Source organism: Hypomesus transpacificus, chromosome 17 (assembly GCF_021917145.1).
Source record: "Hypomesus transpacificus isolate Combined female chromosome 17, fHypTra1, whole genome shotgun sequence".
NCBI classification, from domain to species: Eukaryota; Metazoa; Chordata; class Actinopteri; order Osmeriformes; family Osmeridae; genus Hypomesus; species Hypomesus transpacificus.
In genome coordinates this window covers 13036827-13061512 of record NC_061076.1, presented here as the reverse complement: position 1 = coordinate 13061512, position 24686 = coordinate 13036827, and the positions used below count along the sequence as shown (strand labels likewise).

Here is a 24686-nt window from a genome sequence, read left to right as displayed (position 1 = left end):
TACAGAACAATAGGTCCGTTCGACATGGACTATGGCTGCATGAAACGACCGGCGAGAGTGGCCGCTTGCAGTCGGGGAGGAGTTGAAAACGGCTCTGAGTATGGGGTGCGGAAAGGGACATTCCTAGGCTTACCAGGAGATGGATAAGGAGCAGCCTAACCATACGTCGCCGCCAGACCATGTGGATGTTTGAATAGGACTAGGGTCGGACTGGACATCGGGAGACTCGGGAGATTTCCCGAACGGCCGGTCAAACAAACGGCCGCTACGGCCACGACACTATTCAAGAAATAAATCCTAATAGTTTACGCTCACTTTGAGGACGGCCTTAATACCATTCAACTGTTTAACTTCAGCGATCCAAAATCCAAAGGGTGGGGGTGGGCATTTTCCCCGTGTAAACTCCAACGGTGCACAGTCCATTTTACAGATCACGATTGGTCAAAAATCAATCGTCTTCCGGGTACAGCCAATTCGTTGGAGCTATTTTAGCTAACATCGTTGTTTCTTTAGCAAAAAAATGGAGAGGAAAAAAGAAAAGGATAAAAACAACGGGCACATCAAGCAAATGCTGCACAATGTAGAATATAGAATACATGTTTACGCCGTCAAAAGACGGAGAGTTTGCATCCCGAAGATGCCGTACCAGAGGCGCCAGGTGCAAGTAGCTGTAAGCTGCTGTAATTTTGACATTTAGAAAATTCAAATATAATTCCAAACCATGTTGTTTTAATTTTTCTAAAAACATTATACATTTGGTATTACTGTTAGCCAATATATAGGCTATACATTTTAAATGAAGTAAAATAAATGGCCAAGAGAAAAAGGCACTCGTCTAAATATGCACAACATGTTTTTTGGCTTTAAATAATAAATGTGCTATTTGGCTCAAATGCAAATGTCATGATTTTTTGTTCTGTCCAGGCACAGGTGACACAGGGAAAGAGATGGAGGCTGCTGTGGTGACAGGGTCCAGTGGAGAGACTATAACAGGTGCAGCACTAAAACTGTACACAATAGTCAGTCTGTTAACAGGGATATTATATGGAAATTAGTTTGTTGAATTGATTGTCATTATTGAATATAGTTAACTGATTATTGTTCTTCAATAAATCAAATAGCAGAGGCAGAAACAGAGAAAAGTATGGAAAAAGAAAGTAAGGGAGAAAGTGGATGGGGGGGGGGGGGGCGGTCTGTGTTTCAAAGTCCTGGGCTGTTTTTCAGTCCCAGTCCGACCCTGGGACTGCAAACGAGAGACTGGCGGCGACTTGACGGCGACGCCATGTAAGGAACGTCTACCGGTGGCGACGTCACGGCGACGCATGTTCAAAAGTATAAAAAAAACCTTATGCCTACTAAGTACGTCTGAGATAAATACGTTGCCTCTAAGCCTTGTGAGACAGACGTTGTCGCCAAACAACACACCTACTAAGTAGCTACGTCGCCGCAGTCACTGACTTTTATCTAGTTTTCATACGTTATTGAGTAAAATCAAGTCGTCCATAAGGCTACATGTTTCATAAGTTAAAATGTATTTATTGAGAACTAGTAGCCAACTGTGCACACAGCCTGTAGCATAAAGGATTTTACCGCAGGTGCAGGGAGTGCTTTTTTATATGGAGGATTATAGGGGCCAAAACTAAATAAATAAATACTTGGACAAATAAATAATTATATAACACAAAGCTTAAATAAATGACACAAAATATATAAATGTTACATGTATTTGTGTGTATATATATATATGTTTACGTTTTCATGTGTTTACATTTATTCATTTATACTTACATTTATTCATTTATACTTACATTTATTTATTTATACTTACATTTATTTATTTATACTTACATTTATGTATTTATACTTACATTTATCCACGGTGAAACTTCCTGCAGCAAAATAAATCTGTTGTCCCCCCGTCACCAAGTCAGGGGGCGGGTCAAAGCCTCTGATTGGTGGTTCAACTTGAATCGACTGCTTTTGACTATTCCAAGGTGGCAGCACCTTGTGCGGATTCAATGAATGAAATATTGAATGCTACAGTGGTCGAAATGTTGGCGGAAGCTGAAGAGATGGAGGCACCTGCCAGTTCACTTTTTTTTTACATCATATTGAGAGCTTCGCTGAAATTATAGGAATGATATTGGCCCTAACTGAGACAGACATCAATGAAAATGTGTTCACGATCCTCAGCGAGATGATACAGCATAGGGGTGGGCATATCGATCTTAAGACCGACAGTGGCCGGGTTGGGAAACCCGGCAACTATCGATACCAACGTTGGTATCAATAGCCTGATTGATAGCGTGATAAGATCGATACTTAAGTTTCATTCCACACTGAGTACACAACTCCCTTTACATCATAGTGGTTGTGCAAACACCGTCTAACTTCGCTCAAACTCACTTTGCCCCTCCACTGCTTTTCTAAGGCCAAAGTATCGGTATTAGCAATACTGGCCCTGTATTTACTCCTTGGTATCGGATCTATACCACATCGTGCAGTGTCGCACACCCCTAGCAGCTGTAGAGTGAGGCGATAGAGGATCCCTGTAGCTTGAAGAGAGCTTGATCGACTGGTTGAGCCTGCCTGGTGTGTAATACTGTTCATTCACCAATCAGAGGCTTTGACCCGCCCCCTGACTTGGTGACGAGGGGACGACAGATTTATTTTGCTGCAGGAAGTTTCACCGTGGATAAATGTAAGTATAAATACATAAATGTAAGTATAAATAAATACATGTAAGTATAAATAAGTAAATGTAAGTATAAATGAATGAAACACATGAAAACGTAAACATATATATATAAATACACACAAATACATGTAACATTTATATATTTTGTGTCATTTATTTAAGCTTTGTGTTATATAATTATTTATTTATCCAAGTATTTATTTATTTAGTTTTGGCCCCTATAATCCTCCATATTTTTAACCCCTAATGTTGGGATGAAAACATTAAATTTTCAAATGTAATTAAAAAAAAAGAAACGTTTTTAGAACACGTTAAAGTGATAGAGTTGTACATTCTATCATGGTTTGTTGTACTGTAATTATTAATTATACATTTTAAGATCTAGTATTAATTTTGAGCATGTGTTTGCACCCCCAGTTTTAAAACCTAGAATTGCTTCTAGCCTGTAGTATTCTCATTGTTTGTAGGCTATTCACATTTTGTTGGTGTTCCTTTGTCCTATTGTTGCAGTGGATTTAACAATTATACATTGATATGTGGATAATAATAATTCAAACCTTTCAAAGTGCCAATACACACATCTGTATAAGACCAGCATGAGGTGTGTAGCCAACCAGTACTTGCTTTAAAGATGTAATAACCGGGTTCACAGGAAGATTAGATGCATACTTAGGGACTTCAGGAAGTGAAATAAGGATAACACTGTATTTATTCAATAAAAAGTGCTTACAAAGAAACGGTTGCATGTCAGGGTCATGTAAATCAGTAGTGTAGGGAGTGGATGTGGGATCAGTGCAAGTGTAGAGCATCTTATTTTTATTTTATTTTTTTACTGTTGCTTGCTTTTTTTTCTACAGGTACACTTGCACTTAGAGATTCATGTTGTTTAATTGTAACTTGTTTAACTACATGCTCTTATGGTTCTTCCCTTTGGCACTTATTTTGTGGTTGTTCACAATGTGTGCTTCTTGTTTTGGCTACCCACAATGCTTTGGGGCTATCTTGTTGTTATTATCAGTGACTTATGCACTTTGTAAAGCTCTCTCTTGGAAGTCGCTTTGGATAAAAGCGTCTGCTACATGAATAAATGTAAATGTAGAGTGTGTAGAGAATCATTACAAACTAAAAAGCAAACAGTGATGTTCCTACTAGTAATGGAGAGACCCAGCTTGTTAGGGCACAGCTTATTAAAGACCGAGGCACAGATCACAGGTGTGCTCTAGCAGCAATCACAGCTCCTCTACCTGCCTGCCATCCTGCAACAGAAACAAAGACACAGAAACAGAAACGAGGGAGAGGAAACCCAGACATTGCACATAGAGCCAACAATCTTAACAGGGTTTATGCCATCATCAGAACAGGAATAACCTCCCAATCACTACAAGTAATTCAGGTAATGGTAATTTCCTATTGACAGCTGTGAACAGTGTCCTTTCTCAAGTAGGATTTAACAATTATAGCCTACCAAAGAAACCGTGCTTGCACTGAACCACAACCTAGAAAAGTTTACGTGACCACAATACAGTTTGTTTTATGCTTGTAAAGTTAGCATTCATTACATTTGTTATATTGCTTGTATTTTGTTATTTCCAAACATGTGGCAACAGTGTAGTGTAATTGTATTGAGTTTATATGTGTTTGCTAACTTGGTGGTGCTAATGAGTTACTAATGAATGTAGCCTATTGCTAATGGGAGTTTTTATTTATAATTTTGCCTTCTGACTACACGTCTCTGTTTAGCACTGGTGTAGAAGTGCAAGATAGCAAATTAAACAACTTCAAACCGACAGTAAAGGTTTAAATTTTTGTGTGTGCACCAACACTAACAAAACCAGCAGACTGTTATAACCTGATACAAAAGTTGGACACTAGCCTATTGATATTGCTCATAATATAAAGCTTTAACACATTATTCTATACCATTAAATTCACAAATGCAGACAAACTTACAGGGTTAAGACTGAAGACATATTAGATAGTACCCAATTGCTGTGAAAGTACCAAGTCAATGAAGTGAATCACCAATTACAAGTTCAAGACAAAATCAACGTATTTATTATAGATCTATAAAGTGCAGGTGTCTGATAGAAGGTTGAGCAACTCAGAAGAATGGACTACACTATATAGGCCATACCACACTGATGCAACCAGTCAGTATGCTCATTATAGTGCATCTGTAAAAGTTAGTGAGGATGACTGAGTCCATCGCAAACTTCTTCAGTCTCCTCAGGAAGAATAGGCGTCTCCGGGACACACATTTGTAGTCATAATATCCAGATTAAATTCATATTAATCTTGATTCACACACCTGAACTGATCATACTATATTGAGGATAAGAACTACAGTTGTTTATAAAAAAAAATCTGTATGGTTATTTAAGGATAATCATCCTCTATTAATAAGATTTCACACAGTTTTCACACTTTAAACAATATTATCTGTCCAGACAACTGCATTTTTAACAATTTTTATAATATATCAAATATTCTGGGAGTGCAGCGTTCCAGTCGGGTAATAAAGTACTATGCGTTTGTAGGGTGTTTAATATTTGCCAAACAGCAAAAACTTCCCCTATGGTTTAATGGAAGAGGGGAAACTGAATAGTGTGTTAACATTAACCAAATTATGTCAATACCAATGGAAATTGTAGTTATTTGACAATGGGTTAAATCTGTGCAAGAATGGTCAAAGCAAGGTGAAATTAGTTATACATTTAAGAACATTGCAAATGAATGAAATCAATTACAAGGTAAACATGTTACAAAGCGACAGTTTTAAATCTTACCTACTCTACCTTGATTATTGTAAACCAGAGAGAGTAAGAGGTGAGGAAGAAGGAGTAAGACAAGCCAGACTGAGGAGAAGGTCTCAGGAGATGAAGAATACACAGAACAATGCTTCACAATTCCCTTTATGCACAAGAACAACCAATCACACCACATTTTGACCCTTACTTATCAACACATGACTTAGCAATGTGACACTAAGTTACACAATGAGGTGTGAGACCCATCAAGCAGAGACTACGTCCAGCAACTATAGATTTTACAGTGAGAGATGGGGACAGGGGGACATCCAGCCTTATAAGCTTATAAGCAAGTTATGATGGAGTTCGACCATTATGGTTGTAGGTGAGATGAAGGATTTTGAATTTGATTCTGTATTTACAGGGAGGCAGTTGAGAGAAGCTAATAATGGAAGAAATATGATCTCTCTTCCTAGTTAATCAAGTCAATTTTATTGATTCCATTAGGGGACATTTGTTTGTAGACAGGAACCAAAATACATACAATCCATCATAAAATACTACATAAACAGCATACCCGACAACACACAATACAGTATAATACAGTACAAGAATCACTTAATGTTGAAAACCCAGAATAAGTTCATAGTTCCGTCCATGAATGCCATTCATTTATGCATATTTAGCTTCCCAATAGCAAAACTAACAAAAGAGTCCCCAAATCGTTTTGTTCTGTGTGTGGGAGCTCTATACCTTCTTCTTCTTCCTCGAAGGCAAGAGCTCAAACGTCCCCTTCAGGGGATGGTCAGTACAAGCCAATATGGCCTGCATCTTCCTTGCGACCTGCCTAACATAAAGCTCAGAGAGCTGGACTTGGTTTACCCCAATGACTTTACCGGCCACTCTGACAAGCCAATCAAGCCTGTTCTTATTAGCCAGATTCAGATTCCCAAACCATACCACTACACTACCTACCATTTTTCTCAGGAAATAGAGACGTTGCTGTACCTTTTTTGAAATGGCATCTGTGATGGTCTGTTTTAATTTTTCGTACATCATTATACATTTGATATTACTGTTAGCCAATATATAGGCTATACATTTTTAATGAAGTAATAGAAATGGCCAAAAGAAATAGGCACTCATCTAAATATGCACATGTTTTTTTGCTTCAAATAATACATGTGCTGTGGCTCAAATGCAATTGTCTTGATTTTGACACAGGGAAAGAGATGGAGGCTGCTGTGGTGACAGGGTCCAGTGGTAAGACTATGACAGGTTCAAAACTAAAACTGTACACAAGAGTCAGTCTGTTAACAGGGTTATTATATGGAAATTAGTTTGTTGAATTGATTGTCATTATTGAATATAGTTAACTGATTATTGTTCTTTTGCAACATCAAATAGCAGATGCAGAAACAAGTATGGAAAAGGAAAGTGAGGGAGAAAGTGGAGGGGGGGGGGGGGGGGGGGGGGGGGGGTTAGGGGCGGGCCGGTCTGTGTTTCAAAGTCCCGGGCTGTTTTTCAGTCCCAGTCCGACCCTGCACACAGCCCAGCGAACACATATTTACAAACAACTGGATTGAACAATTTAATTATCAGGCTGTGACCTCATACTGAAAAGAACATAGGCTACATAATCAGTGTGGGACTAGTTTAAGTCCACTCGTCTACATTTTTTGAAGGCAAAGTCACGAATCAAATCGTTGAAGTCAATTTGGCGAAGCAGGTCAAACTCGTTCGACATGACCTTCATGGGAAGCCATTAGGTGCGTTCGACATGGACTGCGGCTGCATGAAACGACCGGTGAGAGTGGCCGCTTGCAGTCGGGGAGGACTTGAAAACATTTCAGCTCTTCGTGCTTTGCTGCGTTGACGTCAGTCATGGCCGATTAAGCGCTGTTTGCTTACTTTACTCTATTTATTATGAAACGTAATCTTTCCGTTAGTGAAGAGGCGGAGTAAAACCCTTTCTTCCAATAATTTTTTATTCAATTCAACTGTTTGGTCCGGATTTGAGCTTTGGCGAAACTGAAGGCGTCTGAATATTACAAAACACGCGTCAAAGTTGTCGTGTGTGAGTCTGGCCAATCATGAAATAGCTGTGTCGTCACTTGAACCCGTGCAGTTGCTCTTGAGAAAATGCGCTCGGCTCAAGCCCCCACCCCTCGACTCTCGGCTTTAGGCAACAGCCCCGGTGGATGTAGGTGGTATTGCATTTCCGATTTTCTACCCGACTTGTCCGGTCGTTTTTATTCTATTAACTCCAGTCAGCATATCTAAAACTATCTCCCCCAATAATTTTTGTTCGATTCTCGAACCTGGCTCATACTACAAGCTTTTTCATAGAATAATTTTTCCTGATTTTGGCTAAGATTGATACCAATCCGAAATGGGTAAACTAGCAGCCCATTTATTTGCTTACGTCAAGAAAAGTTGCCTGGAAACGTGCTTGCGGATACGAACAATGAACGAGCACAAAAGGGAGCATCAACAAATCGCTGATTTTCCGAGAAGGGTCCAAATGCAGTGCTCCCTCCTCAGGCCCCTCTTAACCGGAACTCTCTCCTCAGGCCCCTGAAGCCGGAACTCTCTCCTCAGGCCCCTTTTTTCATGTGTATTCGAGGTATTAGCGCCTTTTTAGCATAAGTCAATAGTGTTTAACATAGCGGAAATTAGCTAGCATTGCGGCTAGCGTTACGTACATGGTTCTAAATTAACACCCGCCGACCCGCCAAATGCGGGCTAAATTTCATTTTCATAATAAAAACTCGCTAGCCAGTTTGGCCGGTGATACATGAGGCATTTCATGAACGATACATAAGGCTATTTTCTCGGCATGGTTATTGATAATTTATCCCCCTGCAGTAGCCTAAGTTTCCCATGAACACTGTGCCGAAATCCTACGTTATTGGAATATGGAATATACGTGTAGTACTATTATTACACATCTTGATTGAGGTTGTACTTGATGAAGCAACATTTAACATAAATACAAGGATAGATATTGATTTCAGATTAAGAGAGTAGTGTTGTTTGTATTATCAACGTTAAAAAATGAATTATTTCAGAGCCGGCTCTTGTTGCCCTGGAAACAATAAACAATAACACGAGCCAGCTGTAGCTGCTGCAAATGACCAACGGAAAAAATGTGATATTATACAATAACCACTAGATGGCGCGAAATTTCCAAACCTATTTTCTATGCTGCCAGTGGCAGAACAGTGATCATGTTCGTAATGTTAGCAATACGTAACGCTAGCCGCAATGCTAATTTCCGCTATGTTAAACACTAATGACTTGCGCTAAAACCGAAGTTCAATGTAAGTTAGCCAATTAATATAAATAGCCTACAGTATCCTCCGACCAGCGGTGGCGCTAATACCTCGGATACACATGAAAAAAGGGGCCTGAGGAGAGAGTTCCGGCTTCAGGGGCCTGAGGAGAGAGTTCCGGTTTAGAGGGGCCTGAGGAGGGAGCACTGCAATTGGACCCTATTGGATTTTCCTGAGCTGAATGAGAACTAGGAGAAAGGATTTGATACAGCTGCCTGCCTTTATTGTAGCACGTTTCACAAATGGTTGCACATAGGCCTACATAATGGTTGTTTGTAGAGTTAATTTCAGTTATTTTAAAGCAGATTTAACCATTTTGTAATGAACGCTATTATGCTCATGGCATGACAAACGTAATTATAGCCTAATATAATTAGTTATAATATGGTGGCATGTTACGGCGTCATTATATATTGTTGACATGTTATTCTGAGGCAAAGACAAAGATGAATAAATCATGTTTGATAACGTCAATATTGTTATGGTCGTTATATTGTTAGAACTCTAAGTCAGTTAACACCACAACAATGGCATTAACAATAAGCTAGTAATAGTAAACAACTCATCATCAATATAATAGTAACAAAAGTATAGGCTTAATTTGCTTTGCAAAGCTAGAACAACGACGGAGCCAGATATTCAGGTTTACAGTTAATTTATCCGACACAATACATAAGCAGTTAAACTATAAACACGAAGCAAAAAGAACAACGTATAGGCCCTGCACTTATAATACTACAGTACTAATAGTATTGATTTTCATAAAGTTCACATGTAGGCTATCTGCTTCTTGATCGGACTTGTACCATATTCTGACAGTTTTCTGCAATGCCTTAGCTCCAGCTCACAAGCTCGCGACTGGTTGTCGCAAAGTATGACGTATACAGCTAGTTGCGAGCATGCACGAGTTTCGGAGCTAGGAACAAGCTTCTGCGCAAGACCGGACGAGTCGGTCTGGAAAGATGGCGCAGTCCGTTAGGAGCTCTCGCTTGCCTCACTGCGCCACTGAGCACTTTTCATAGAAATGAATGGGGACGCCATCTTGGAAGACAGAAGTAGCTGTCTCTAGTTATATATGGCTCGGCTACACAGCCGGCAGTTCTCGAATCGATCTCACGGTACTTTGATGGCGACGTCACAGTGACGTGTCCTCGGCACCGTCTCAAGTCGGACAAAAAGTCTAACCAGAATGCACTTTTTCAAGTCAGCCGCCTGCGGCGCCGCATGAAGTCGGGTCATGTCGAACGCACCTTTTGATACCGGCAACGACACGTGACGCTAAGAGAACGTGGACTTCACTACGGGTGGGTAAATGTATATGTAAAAAAAAAAAATCTTTCTCCCATGCCGGGGCCCCCTAGTGGCCGGGGCCCGGGTCAGCAGCCCCTCCTGCCCATTGCACAAACGCGGTCCTGGTTACGTGTGTATAATCAAAGACATGAAGCAAGATTGCAGGTTTATTCCCTAAATAGAAGTTTACAATTTGAATAATCTAGGTTAAAGATATCACATCCAAATCGAATGACATTATCTTGTCCGGCCAAAACAACAAAATCTTTCTCTGTTGCACCGTTCCCCACTCTTCTACCTAATTTCGCATGCTGCACTTTTTCAGGCAGTGATCAGCGCGCCCTGACGATTTGCATGTTAATATTTGTAATTTGTAGTAGGCTACATTGTAAGAGATAATAAATAATAACCAATCAGGCTTTTTTTTTTTTATATCGGCATTTGGTAACAACTGGTGACACAAATATTAGTAATAGCAAATTTTAGAGTGGCCGAATCTGGAATGTCCATCAGCTACATTGAGTCAGATCAGGAAAATGTACATACATTTATGTTTGTCTATTGTCAATCTCCCTTCTTACGTATGTATTTATTTCAGATTATCTCTTAAAACAGTGAGGTAAAACATCACACAAAATGGCTTGATGAAAAACATTGTGATATTTCAGGCCTTTGTACACTGAGTCCGAAATTCATGTCAGAAATGTTCACACGTAAAAAAAAATAATACGACCTCACGTTATGTCAATCACGCTTTCACACTGCCTCAGAAACTTTCGTCCGTCAAAAAAAAGTTTGGATCGGGTTCGATTTTCTGCGTTTTCACATCCATAGCCAGCATTTTGAGAGTTTTTTGACAATTCAGATCCACCGAATTTTGAGGCTGACTATTACAAAAAACACATACGAAAATTTCACAAATGTGCAAGGGGCTTTATAAAAGAAAAAAGTTTCAAATTTAGATTTTTCAATTTTCAGAAGTGTTCTTAGTCGGGGACAGCCCTAGTACTGTCATGTCCGCGCACGGGCGCCAGCCCTCTAGAGGGCGACACTCACCCTAGAGCACCTATCACATCTGCGCACGGGCGCCAGCCCTCTAGAGGGCGACACTCACCCTAGAGCACCTAGCACTAACCTTCTTCTACACTGGGCTCCACCTGCGGTCAACACTTCCTATTTAAGCACTGGGTGTCCTTCCCTCTTCACTCTGTCATGAAGTTTGTTGTAAGTACGCTTTCCGTGCATTTATTAGTTGTGTGCCTCTACTCCGAAGGGGATGCTTATTTCGTTTTGGATTGTACTTTTGTTTGTGGATTACCTTTTGTTGGACTAAACCATCCTACCGTGGAGTACCCCTTTGTTAATTGGAATAAACAATTTTTGTTACACCTGACCTGCTGTCCGCGTCTGTGCCTGAAAACCCCGGCCTGATAAGTATCTAGATATTTTGAACCCCCCACCCCCCCAAAATTCTGATATTTAACAACTTTAAGAATGTGCAATATTTCAGGATTTTATTTCAACTTCTGGATGTTAAGTACCTATGTTTGTGTGTTAATTTGTGTGTCACTGAACAACAAAAATGATGTTTTACATGACATTAGAAGACAGAACTTCAACATTTAGCTGCGTGAGTTCTAAATATTTCCAACGGTCCCCACAACACAAGTTATTTTTCCGAAACGGTACCTAGCTTAAGTTAGCTTCCACAGAGGTCAGGGCGACGGGTCTGTAGTCATTAAGTCCTGTTGGCCTTGGCTTTTTGGGCACAGGGATGATGGTGAAGGACTTGAGACAGGCTGGCACATGGCATGTCTCCAGGGAGGTGTTAAAGATGTTGGTAAACACAGGAGACAGCTGGTCAGCGCAGTGCTTGATGGTGGCAGGAGAGGCAGAGTCCGGCCCAGCTGCTTTGCGGGGGTTCTGCCTCTCGAAAAGTATGTTAACTTCACCCTCTTGAATGGAGAGAGTCGTCACTGTAGAGGGGGGGAGGGGTGAGGCCTCATGGATGGGAAGGGGTAGTTCAGGACTGTCCAACTGTCTTTCAAATCTGCTGTAGAACTTGTTCAGGTTATTGGCCAGACGGGAGTCGTTGGTGGAGTGGGGGGCTCTGGGCTTGTAGTTGGTGATCTGCCTGAGCCCTCTCCAGACAGAAGCAGAGTCGTTAGCAGAGAACTGACGCTTCAGTTTCTCAGAGTACAGTCGTTTAGCATCTCTCACCGCCTTGCTAAACCTGTTCTTCGACTCCTTGAATCTGTTTCTATCCCCACTCCTTAAAGCTTCCTCCTTCTCTGACCTCAACCTTCTGAGCTCTGCTGAGAACCAGGGCTTGTCGTTGTTGAAGCTCAACCTGGTGCGTGTTGGTATACAGCAGAACATACCATTCAAGTAAGGCAGATGTGTGTCGACCTTCATAAGTCAGGCAATGGCTACAAGAAAATAGCCACTCGCCTTAACTTGCCCGTACTACAGTCAGAGGAATCATTCAGAAGTTAAAAACAACTGGAACAGTGACAAACATGCCTGGAAAAGGTCCCAAGTTTATCTTGCCACAACGCACAATGAGGAGGATGGTAAGAGAAGAATAAAAAGGTCCTAAGCTCACTGTCACAGAATTGCATCAAAGTACCTGTGCATGGCATTTTTAAACGCTTTGAACTACCAGGACATTTTAAATAAAAACCTGATGGCCTCTGCCAGAAAGCTGAAGATGGGTTGTCATTGGGTCTTTCAGCAGGATAATGATCCAAAACGTGGTAAAATCTACACAAAAATGGTTCAGCAGTAACAAACTCAAGGTCCTCCCATGGCCATCTCAGTCCCCAGACCTCAACCCAATCGAAAACCTGTTGGGCGAGCTAAAGTAGAGAGTGTATAAGAGAGGTCCCAGGACACTGGATGATCTAGAAAGATTGTGCAAAGAAGAATGGTCAAAGAGCCCTCTCTCTGTGTTCTCCAATATTGTGAAATGTTTTAGGAGGAGATTAAGTGCTGTCTTCTTGGCAAAAGGGGGTTGTACAAAGTATTAACATCAGGGGTGCCAATAATTGTGGGACACATGATTTCAAGTTTTTTTTTCTTTCTAAATGTGTGATTATTTTTTTACCACCAATAATGTACTTAAATGAAAGGTTGGATTTTTCTCTTTTTTTGCATTTGGGTTCTATGTAGTGTGTTTTTTTAAGGAGAATTTTTAGAAATCCACGACCACATCTTAAAGGGGTGCCAATAATTGTGGAGGGCACTGTACATTTTGAAGCCATACTAAAGCGTTTGTCGCATAAGGTAATTACGTTTAGGTTTCTTAGCCTGGTTTTCCATCTTTATATTGTCTCTACTAGCTAGCTTTCGATCTGTCAGTGTCGCTGTATAAGCGGCACTAAGGGCTGCATAGACGTTCATTTGGAATAGTCTAGACCAACCGTCCTGGGGAAAAGGGGGGCCGGCCAACCGTGTTGCTGAAATTTTTATTAGTAGTAAAAAAAATTATAAGGCAAGCGGCCCTCCGGCCCATCGGGAATTCTCCCGGTGCTCCCGATGGCCAGTCCGCTACTGCCCTCCAGGGATTCGTAACAAATGGGGGCTCGTCCAGGATCTATTTCCAAAACCACTGTTACAACAGAAACTGTGTTCCAAGGTTGGGATTGTGGCCGCGAGTGGAGGGCACACAGCTGTGTTCAGTGCAGTAGGGATTGCTGGAGTGGTAGTGTTAGTGGGTTTGGCCCTTGTTAGTTATGGCAGCCTCTTTAGTTCAGTGCTTCTTGGAGACGTCTTCAGCAGGAATACTTGCGTTGTATCGTAAGGTGGATCCGTGCAACAACATATTGCTACATCCTATCCCTTGCTATATACATCCGTGAACAACATATTGCTACATTTCTGCACCGCAATGTATCGTACCACAATTTATTGTTACACCCCTAATAAAGAGTCCTTATCTGTGTCTTGTTTTTACTTTTTTTTGACAGAGGTGTTGTTCACATCATTCCCATGCCTACAGCAATTAGATGCGTCTTTCCCTCTCGTTCATCTGGCCCATTTTGAATATTCATCCTTTGTATTGTAATATGATCGATAGGCTATACAAAATGATATTATATGTGCTACTTTGCAAGATTATGGCAACGTGTAAAAAACGGTTAGCTCCTGAAGAAAAAGGCAAATCGCAAAATCAAATGTGCATAAATGCATTAATCATGATGTTCGTTTTTGACTAATAATTTTCATAATTTTTTGCATCCCCGGTGCATGCAGAAACAATTTCAACAGTATCACAATGAAAGAAAGTGCACAGGAGTCCAACGTGTTTCAGTATATTATATTATATCATTATCATCATTAAATTCAATGTAGTACCTGAAACTAACCACACAGGGTGGACAACACTGCCCACCCTGAACACACGGTCCCAGCAACGAGAGAAAGAGACAGAGAAAGGCACACAAAGATAGTTCAAAAATAAGAAATGGACCAACATGTATTTCTAGGGAAAGGTGCGTAAAAGTGAAATGCATGGCTCTGAGCAAGGAGGAGTGGGGAGACATTAAGAAGGGCGGATGCACAGAAGAAGGACAGGCACTGGACTGAATGGCAAACATGACAAAAGACAACTGTGGCGACAAACCGAGGCACAGGTAGAAGGAATTTGACAGGAGGTAATGACAGACACAGAAAGGCACAAATAGAAAAGGGTATTTTTACGTTTAAGATAATTTTTTCTTCTTTTTCTGCACTTTTAAAATGAAATGTCCAGGATAAAAAGACAGCATGAGGTCAAGGATAGATTTGAGAGTGAGGCTTTAGCTTTATAAAAAAGGCACAAAGAAATTTAAACTGAATAACATGGATGGGAGGGGATCAAGTGTTAGGCATACATGGAGTAAACATAAAAATAAAAAGTATATATATAAAAAAAAAATACTATTATTTTGACCACCATTACTATTTCCATAATCATTCTTATTCATAACAATATCATCATCAGTAATAAACTATTTTTCTCTCTCAAACACATAGGCTCTCCATCCAACCTTTTTTCAACCATATAAGAAAAACAGAAAGTGGAGAGAGAGAAAGAGACAGAAAAAGATTGACACAAGTGTGATTGAGGTATATATTTCCTGCCTGTTCTAGTCTAGTCTTTGCCACTCTGAAAGTATATGGTTGGCCACTACTTGAAATCTGCTCTTGGCCAATAAACTGTCAGTCTCTGCACAACTGAGATGAGGTAATGCACTGCTGGCTTAGGCCTAGCCCCGTCTACCATCATCCGTAAATGTATTTAAAAGTCTACAAAAGAGCGTACCATGAAATGTACCGACAAGAAGCGTCTCTCGCTTAAGATTAGTGTACCTTTTTTAGTGTTCTAAGGTGCCCCCTCGCTCCGCTCTCCCTCTCTTTTTCTCACGCCTGCTCTCCAGCTTTCTGTATCTCCCAGAATGCTTGTTTTAAAGAAAGGATAGGCAGGTTTCGCGAACCTAGTCATTTTAGCTCGAGCTTGGAAGGATTCAAACTAAAATGTCCCATCCCTTCTTTCAAAGCCACTTCTCCAAAACACATGTACCAATGCCGTCCAATAATTAGTGCCGGTCAGACCTTAATGATTGGTCATGTTTATTACAGTCCTGCGACGCCCACAGATATCGGATTGATTTAATTTTACTGTCAAACCTTTAGATCTATTGGTATGTTGAGTTGATGAGTTTATTTTAGCAAATATGACAAAAAGTGCTTCTCAACAACATTGCCTAACCTGCCTTTAATAGTATTAGTACCTCATTTCCCTCTTCTCAACAAAACACAAATATTGGTTATGAATGGCTATGATCTATGCCTATGAATGGCTATGACCTCCATTTCCTTCACCCTCCCTTTTGCAAATCACATCTCACCCCCATCGCTTTCTCTCCTTTTCTCCTTTTTCAGAAGAAAGAGTACTGGTTATCAATGGCTCTTGCCCTCCCACCTTCCCTCTCTTCACTCTCCACACCTTCCAGTTGGCGGAGGGATGACTCTCTCTCTTCCCAGTCCTCTACTCCTGCACCTCCTACTGCTGTTGTTGTCACACCTGCTCCACCAGCTCCTAGCTCTGTGTCACTCCCTCGCTCCTGAGGTGGTGTGGGGGGTGGGGGCCGACCGGGAGGCAGGGGTGGAGGAGGAAGCTGAGGAGGGCTACGGGGTCTGCTGGTCAAGTCTGCAGGGAGTAGAGTTCAGCAAGAGAGAAAGAAAAGAGGGAAAATGATAAAAAAGAAGATGTGAATAAAAGGGTGGGGAAGAGGGAAGGAGGTAAGGATGGAAGGAGTTGCCAATAAGTTAGAGGTGAAGAGGGAGAGAGGGAGTGTGAGTGCTGTCATTCGGCTGAAACGTCCAATGTGACAGGTCCATGTGAGTCATGGAATCGGTCAGAGCATGCACGCTCACTCACACACACAACTCAAAACACTGTTCCCTCAAACACACACACCCCCTGGGCTTTAATACCAAGGACAGACCAATGAAGTCAGGATGTCTTGTTCAATATGAATTCACAATTCAATTATTCAATAATTAATTAAAACATGCCAGTTGTACATTTACTGGAGGGTGACATCAATTAAAAACGCCACATGTTCAGTCTATAGCTCTCTGACTAATCGTTAAAGACATACATATACAGATCATAAATTACGATGTACAGTATAAGCAGTCCTGAGTATAACCTTTTGTGGAAGTGCCAACAGTGAATAGTCGACATCTTCCTAAGCTTTCTAACGCCTGATCCTACTACTGCCTCTTTCTACACTGATTCACATGCCCTCTGCAGCTAGCAGCCTCCAGCCTCTCATGCTTTACTATGTCCTACCTGGCAGAAGTGGATTCTCTATGCATTTCCTTTTGACTAACTACACAGCATGCTCCGCACTTTTGCAAAATTTGTAGCCCCCCCCCCCCCCCCCTCCCATGTCCTTTTTCATCCTCTTCCTTTTGCCAACATCTCACAACCTGTTTCTATCAAATCTCTCACACATACTCCTGCTCTCTCACTCTCTCTTTCTCTTTTGGTCACCGCAATGTCCGGTCTCACTTACACACAGTCAGAGATGGGGGTTGATGGAGAGTCAGGGTGGCGCGTGGTGATGACATCACAGACTGTGGGCCGGCTGCCTGCCCTGTCCCGGCCTGCAAAGAATGACCCGAGGAAAACAACAACACAATAACAACAACAGCTAGTCAGAGTTCTCGACAGCGCACGGTCTGGGAGGGGCAATGCAAACAAACAAAAGGAGAGGTCAGGTGCAGGTTTGCATGATGTTTGTAAAATAAATATCCTTTATGATAAATTGGTGAAGGGTGTGTAGGGAAGGAGGGATTGAGGGAGATGGGAACATAATGATGTAGAGAACTGGTGGCAGGAATACAGAAATCGAAGAAGGAATATTAATATATGACAGGAAGGAAAATATAATAGGGGGACATGTTAGAAGGATGGTGAGGAAGAATTGGTAGCTTGGCTCACATTCCATTTCACTTAGCCTTATCAGATTTGGCCAGTCTGGCATTTCTAATGACAAACCATAGACTGTATATATAGATGGATGGCATGACAGCTCCCCAAAAGTGAAGCCAAAGCATCTCTATCACCCTATGGTGGCTGGCTACAATATAGGCCACAAGTTCCGCCCCCTCCATGTTACTGGATGGGACATGAACCAAACAAAAGTGCACGTCAAAATATTGTTTTTACACAGATTTCATTTTAGGTTGTTCTTATCACGCTGATGTCTGTTCAAGTGCAAATGTTTCTGCAAATTTTGTTTTAAATTACTGTATTGTTCTGAAAATAAGCCGCGTTTTCTATAAGCCGCACCCCACAAGAATGTGACGTTAGTTTGCTAGCTGTACATAATATTTCACTGGGTCTTGCAGCTGTTTGATTTACTGAAATTATTATGAAATGTTATGTTCTACTAGCCATTTGCCTACTTTAGCAAGTCACTGTATTTCCAAGCCCTGATAGTGTAACTGAGACGACACAGTAGAAATAATTCCTCTTTCAGTTAATAAACCCCTGTTCAAGTGTTGAGCATTAACTTAGCTGCACGGTCTGTAGAGATCATGGGACAAAGCCACTTTGTTGTTCTAAAGCCAGGCTATAAACCACTTCGAAATATAAGCCGTTTAACCGCTAGAAAACAGTAAAATTAGGGTACAAGCCGCGGCTTTATTTCCGAAAAATACGGTAGTTATTTGATGTAGGGCTGTCCCCGACTAAGATTTTCTTTGCTCGACCAAGACTCGACTAAAACGTCTGAAACTCGACTAATCAAATTTATTTTTATATTTTTTTACAAAAAGTACAAATATTTTCCCGATCTGACTCAATGGCTGCTGGACATCGCAGATTCAGCCGCTAATAGCCTACTAATAATAAGACTCATATCACCAGTCCTGTTGTAACTGAATGCCGATGGTATTTAGTATCTCTTACAATGTACTACAAATAAAAAATATTGTTTGTTTAACATGCAAATCATCAGAGTGGACTTATCACTGCCTGATGAAAACTTGCAGCATGCAAACTTACGTAGAAGCTGAGTGGGGAACGGTGCAACAGAGAAAGATTTTGTTGTCTTGGCCGGACAAGATAATGTCATTCGATTTGGATGTGATTCTTTAAATAGGCATTTTCATTTTTCAACCCAGCGCGTTAGCATGAGCAAAGTAGGGCTAGGCCAACTTAAGTTTTTCAGGTGGTAGGCTACATCATATTCGACGTCAAACTATGAAAAATAAACCGTTGTTGGCAGAGTTTGCATTTAATGTTTTTCGAGTCACCCGGTACTATGTTTATGTAATGAAATGCTGCCATACCACAGATTTCTTTGCCATTTTGACTAATAACACCGACAAAGTAGGCTATGGCAGAGTTTGTCGTTCGGCAGCCAATGTGCCGTGTGCAAAATACCAAACCAAAACAAAGCGCAGATTAACGAAAGGGAAAACAGTAACACCTTTTCTTTTAAATACATATTTTTACAGTTGCTTTATTTGTCTTAAATAATATAATCTACAGTTTCTGTAGAACATTTCGTTAATTCAGCAATGATGACACAAGCGGGAATCAGATCTCACACTGCCATATGGCAGCTCGACTAAAAAATCTTAGTTGACCAAGAGCATATCGACCAGAAAATCGACTAGCCGACTGAGTGGGAACAGCCCTAATTTGACGATATAAAAAGGGGGTGAGACTTCATGATTGACAGCTGCTCTGAGTGAAGTAGTCGCGGGGGTACCTGCGTCTGCGGACTGTGTGTTACATTGCTACCAGTTGCTAACATAATGAATGCATGTGCTAACCATAGACTGTGGCGCTAACCTAGCTAAAGCATAGTCTAGCTAAAGATAGTACCGGGTGACTCGAAAAACGTTGAATGCAAACTATGCCAATAACGGTTTATTTTTCATAGTTCGACGTCGAATATGATGTAGCCTACCACCTGAAAAACGTAAAACGATGATTTGACTGTCAACCAAGTTGTGATAGTTACGCTATGTTTAATTGGGTGTGCTTGTCTTTGGCAAGGCTTAACCTATATTCTCTGTCATATATATTTGTATTTATTATTTATTTTCCCACCCTAACTCTTCACTAAATGTTTGCTCCATTTCGGTGCCAAAATGTAAGTCTTGGTCACAATTGCGTTGCTTGTATTTGCGCAATCGTTCCGTTCTTACTGTTTAGCCATAATTTACGTTTTTGTGGCAAAAAATGAAGCTTACGGTAGCTAACTAGCTAGCCACAGTCAGAAACGTCAGGGCGTCAGGATGTCACACAATGCAACAACGCGTGTGTTTTAACTAGCTAGCCACAGTCAGCAAAGACTGTCAGCGAAGATACCTTCAACATTCATATGCCCTCAGGGTAATGGTTGCCCAGTGTTAAATGACACATGTAATTTTGATATGATTTTACTGACAGTAAGGTAGTTAGAAAATATATCTTTTAAGCGCGAAGAGTTGTCAGAACTGTACCGATGTTACGAACGCTCATTCACCCCGAAGACATAGGGTTGAAACAGGTTTTATGTGCATTTAGGGTTAGTATAGTGTACTATTTATTGTTATCTCTAATTTAGGAAGTTGTAGTATTAGGGTTAGTATAGTCGATTATTTATTGCTATCTGTATATTTAGGAAGTTTCACTTATTTAAGCTCAGCATAGATGTAAATTATGTTCCGTGTACTTATATGTTATGTAGAGCTGTCAAACGATTAAAATATTTAATCGCGATTAATCGCATTAATGTAATAGTTAACTTGCGATTAATCGCAATTAATCACACATTTTTATCTATTCTAAATGTCCCTTGATTTATTTTTCATCCATTATTTTTTCAAATGTTAATGCTCTTATCAACATGGAAAAGTAGTTCGGATTGCTTCGTGCAAATGTTTTTTTTAAATTGAAAACAACATTGCAATCGCCTGGCTTTGACAAGCGGGCGGAGAATTTGCATCAGCTGTGTGCTTGGCCATCAAAATGGTATTTTAGACTCCACGACGTGCTGCGATAATAGCTCAGTTCACAACGACAGAACACACTGATCACTTTGGTCTCGTCAATGGAACCATTTGGCAACCTTTTAAAAGTAAACTTTCCATTCAGAATCTTATTGGCAGCCATTTCGGCGTCTGGTGCTGGCAATCAACTCAAAACGTAACGTTAGCCTACTACCAGAGAATGTCTAATATCCGTAAATGGGCTTTGCTACTACTCTTTAGCCGGCTCGCAAGCCCAAACAAGTGTGTGTGGCGTGCCTGTTGTTTTGTTTCCGGTCTAGCTAGATCCAGTGCGGTATTGTAGTTTTTCTAACGTCAGTGGTTGTTGCAACAGAATGTGAAAAAACTACAAAGTTTGCTAGGTCAAAAAGAGCGTTAATCGCGCGATAAAAAAATTGACGCCGTTAATTTAGGTTTGCGTTAACGCCGTTAATAAGCGTTTAACTGACAGCACTAATGTTATGTTATGCCAGGTGCTTGCGTTGTCTTGTCTTAATAATTTTTGTGCCCAGTCTAACCTTGTGTTGTTCTGTGTACCTGACAAATAAAAGACTTGAACTTGAAGATGCGGTCTTGCGCCACTTACAGCAAACCTTCTATGCAAGGTAGCAAAACAGCAACCACAACTTTCTCAATGTGTATTGCAGCCAACATTTCATAGCATTAAGGGGTAAGTGTCCAGTGTTTCCTCAATGTAGATTTTTTTTGTTTTGCAGAGGGAACATTTCTGCTGCCACGGTATCAGAAATATGGCTGTACAAAAGGCCGAAAAGCGGTGATTGTTAGAGTGCATGATGGAGAATAGCACGGACACGTGGTTCACACCGCGAGCAGGCACGCGCGCCACTGTGCGTCCTTGAGAATTCGTATAACTAATAACAAGTTAACTGGTGATTTTCGTTGTTTGTATTCTTCACCTGCTAGCTAAATTGCACGTGGCTGTTGATTCGATAGCGATTACTGAACGCCCTTGCTCACGTTTGTATTTTAGGTGCATTATTATGCAAGTAGTTACACTGCATTAAGATCATGTAATTAATAGTGGGTTTATTGTTATTATTTGTTACAGAATGCTTAGCCTATATGTCAACATCAAATTAAGCAGACAGTGTACACGTGCAGCATTTATGCCATTTAGAACATACTTTATGAGTGGAAGGGGTGTCTTAAAGTAGGCTTACCTTATTTAGGGGAAATAGGACAAAAATATGTGCATATTACATTCGCTATTAGACAGTAGACTGTCTAATTACATTAACCTGCTCCGAAATATAGTTTTATCAAGCTTAATCAATTTCAGCAGCAAGAGACTATGGGGTGGGAGGGAATCACTTGTTGACACAGCCATTCCACAGTTAAGATTAGGAAGCAAAGGAAAGGATCAACACTGGATGACCAACTCCACAAATATTACGTATTTATATCCTTTGTAATAGGCCTATGATATTTGATCATTTGGGATTTATAAAATAAATAAAAAATTGATGTAAAAAAATGCTGTCGTGTGTTTACATGCAGGGCGGAACTCGCCTTTCATGGGAGTTCAACATGCATGTTGGAGCATTTAAAGCGGAAACATCCCGACACAAGAGGACACATACAACTAGCCAGGATAGCCATTAGCGACACCAGTTGATAAAAACGGGCTAGTTGTATGTGTCCTCTCGTATTTTCCTCTTGCATAGGCCTATATGTCCAAAGACAGCGATTATACAGTACTGTGTGCAGGGGCGCCGTATAGGGGGGAAAAGTTAGGACAAATCATAGGAGTCGGGACTTTTGGTTATCTTAACATGCATCATATAAGGTGAGTACAACTATTGTTCTCTCTCATATATAATTATAATTATTTATTTTCCCACCCCTAAAAAAACGTGGTACCGATTGAGTTGCTTGTATTCGCGCAAACGTTACATTTGATGGTTTAGGCTTGAATTAAGTTTGGCAAAAAGTGCCTTGTGTGCACAAAGGGAACTCAGTGCTAACGTTACAATGTCATCACACGTTAGCAACGATGCATAGATACGGGTTCTAGTAAGACAGCGATTTCAGCTAGCCCTCAGCATTAGTACCGTAACTAAAAGTCTGGGAAAGTGGAGGCTACTTGGTTCCCATTCATTCTTTTGGTGAGCAGTTTCACAAGCCCTACTCACCCGGCAACATCGAGCTGACCAGCTAAATACTTGTTTAGCACTAGCGTTGCTACCTGCATATACCTACAGCTGGCAGCTGTGTTCCGTTTAACTCCTACATTCAGACCTCGTCGTTATCTATCGCTTATCCGGGGGTCGGGTCGCAGGGGCAGCAACCAAAGCAGGGAGGCTCAGACTTACCTCTCCCCGGCCACTTCCACCAGTTCTTCCTGGGGGACCCCGAGGTGTTCCCAGGCCAGCCAAGAGACATAGTCCCTCCAGCGTGTGCTGGGTCTTCCCCGGGGCCTCTTCCCAACATTCAGACCTAGCCCCGGTAAATCGTAGGGCTAGCTAACTACTACACAAGCCTGGTTCTGCAAGTACTTCCGCTCAATTTTCATTGTGCTACTGTACTGCGTCTGGGCATGAGGTATATTGGTCAGATGTCTCCGGTAAACTTTTTACCTGTCCAATCAGTGAACAGAGGGAGTGGCTGAGAACGACGTTGATGTCGTGCGCTAGTTTGAGTTGTAGTTACATAATGGCGACGGAGAAAGATGTGAGCGAACCCTTTCAGTCCAATGTGGCAACGCTGCCGAATGTCCAGAAGTTAAAACCGGAGCAAGAACAATCTTTCATCCCCACGGGGTTTGTTTGATTTTCCAGCTAGCTCCATTAGTGGGGAAGGAGTTGGCTAAGGCGAACGCTAGCGATCGGTAATGCCAGATCCAGAGTGGCTCAGGGCAGATCCAATAGTTTTAAACGTCAACAGAGTACCCGCCTTCAAGGAAGTTAACGCTTGTCAATGGATCGAGCCCAGACTCGATCCAAATGCACAAATGCAATGTACGAGAGTCTGGTTAGGACCAGGCTACTACTACACTTCTTCTGTGTGGGAATCAATGTTCCATTTTCATTACATACAAAAGGAGATATTAGGCAGAATGCTACATCAGTCAGTCAATTACTTGTTTATACAATTAATTAAATGGTGAATGACAATGTCTCGACGATTATTCGATTAATCGTTCTAATAAACGTTAGATTAGTCGACTATCAAAATAATCGCGTGTTGCAGCCCTAATTATATGTTTTTTCCTTATAGAAGATGGGGATTAAATTTGTGTGCATTACCTTACCTGAGTTGTATATTACATTTGCATTAGGTTGCTAGTTGGATTAGTGCAACATTTGAACATAATACCTTAACATGCCTTAAATATAAGAAAGTAGAGATAAGTAGCCAACTACTGTAAAATAATATGACGCAGTGGGTCAGTTTTTTTAAGTCAACAGCCACCACTGATATATACAGTCTGTGGGACAAAACTAAAGACTCAGTATAGGGACAGGCCAGTCAGGGGTTGGACAGAAGGCTAAATGTGATTTTCTTCATGGGGTTGGGGAGGGGGGGGTGATACAGGCATGCGATCGTGTGACTCCGCTTTCATCCTGTCTTCATAAAACAATATGAAGAATATGGAATCTAGTGCGGGGGGGGGTACCTGGTTGCCTGACAGCGGTGGCACCCACAAAGCTGATGAGTGTGACGTCGGAGGCACCCCCAGACTCCAGGGGGATGGGGTGTACGCGGAAGTGCTCCAGCATGTCAAAAATGGACTGGAACCACAGGTGCTGCACACGACACTGGCCGTCCTCATTCAGGGACAGTCGCAGGTGCTGTAAAGAAGCAGAGGAACGGTCAAATGCTTGTTAATAGGGATGGGAATCTTTTGGTACCTCACGATTTGATTCTTGGGGTCACTATTTGTTTAAAAATAGATTCACGATTTTTCGATTCACGAATTTCGATTCTCATTTGTGAATCGCGATTCAATTCGAATAGATTTTTTCCCCCACCCCTACTTGTTAACATTGCAAAAGGACTTAAAGCAGGGATGTCAAACTCTAGTTCACCAAAGGCCACACTGGGAAATGATAA

General features: G+C 41.2%; 1 protein-coding gene across 1 annotated transcript in view; it reads right to left on the bottom strand.

The window, feature by feature from the left end:
* Nucleotides 1–16139: 16139 nt before the first annotated feature.
* Nucleotides 16140–24686, bottom strand: part of sh2b1 (SH2B adaptor protein 1) — a 40899-nt gene continuing 32352 nt past the window's right edge. The window contains exons 8-10 of the mRNA XM_047037546.1: nucleotides 24250–24424; nucleotides 17138–17228; nucleotides 16140–16263 (exon numbers count right to left, since the gene is read on the bottom strand). Of these exons, the coding sequence (XP_046893502.1) occupies nucleotides 16242–16263; nucleotides 17138–17228; nucleotides 24250–24424 (288 nt within the window). The 3' untranslated portion in view covers nucleotides 16140–16241. The remainder of the gene's footprint in view (nucleotides 16264–17137; nucleotides 17229–24249; nucleotides 24425–24686) is intronic.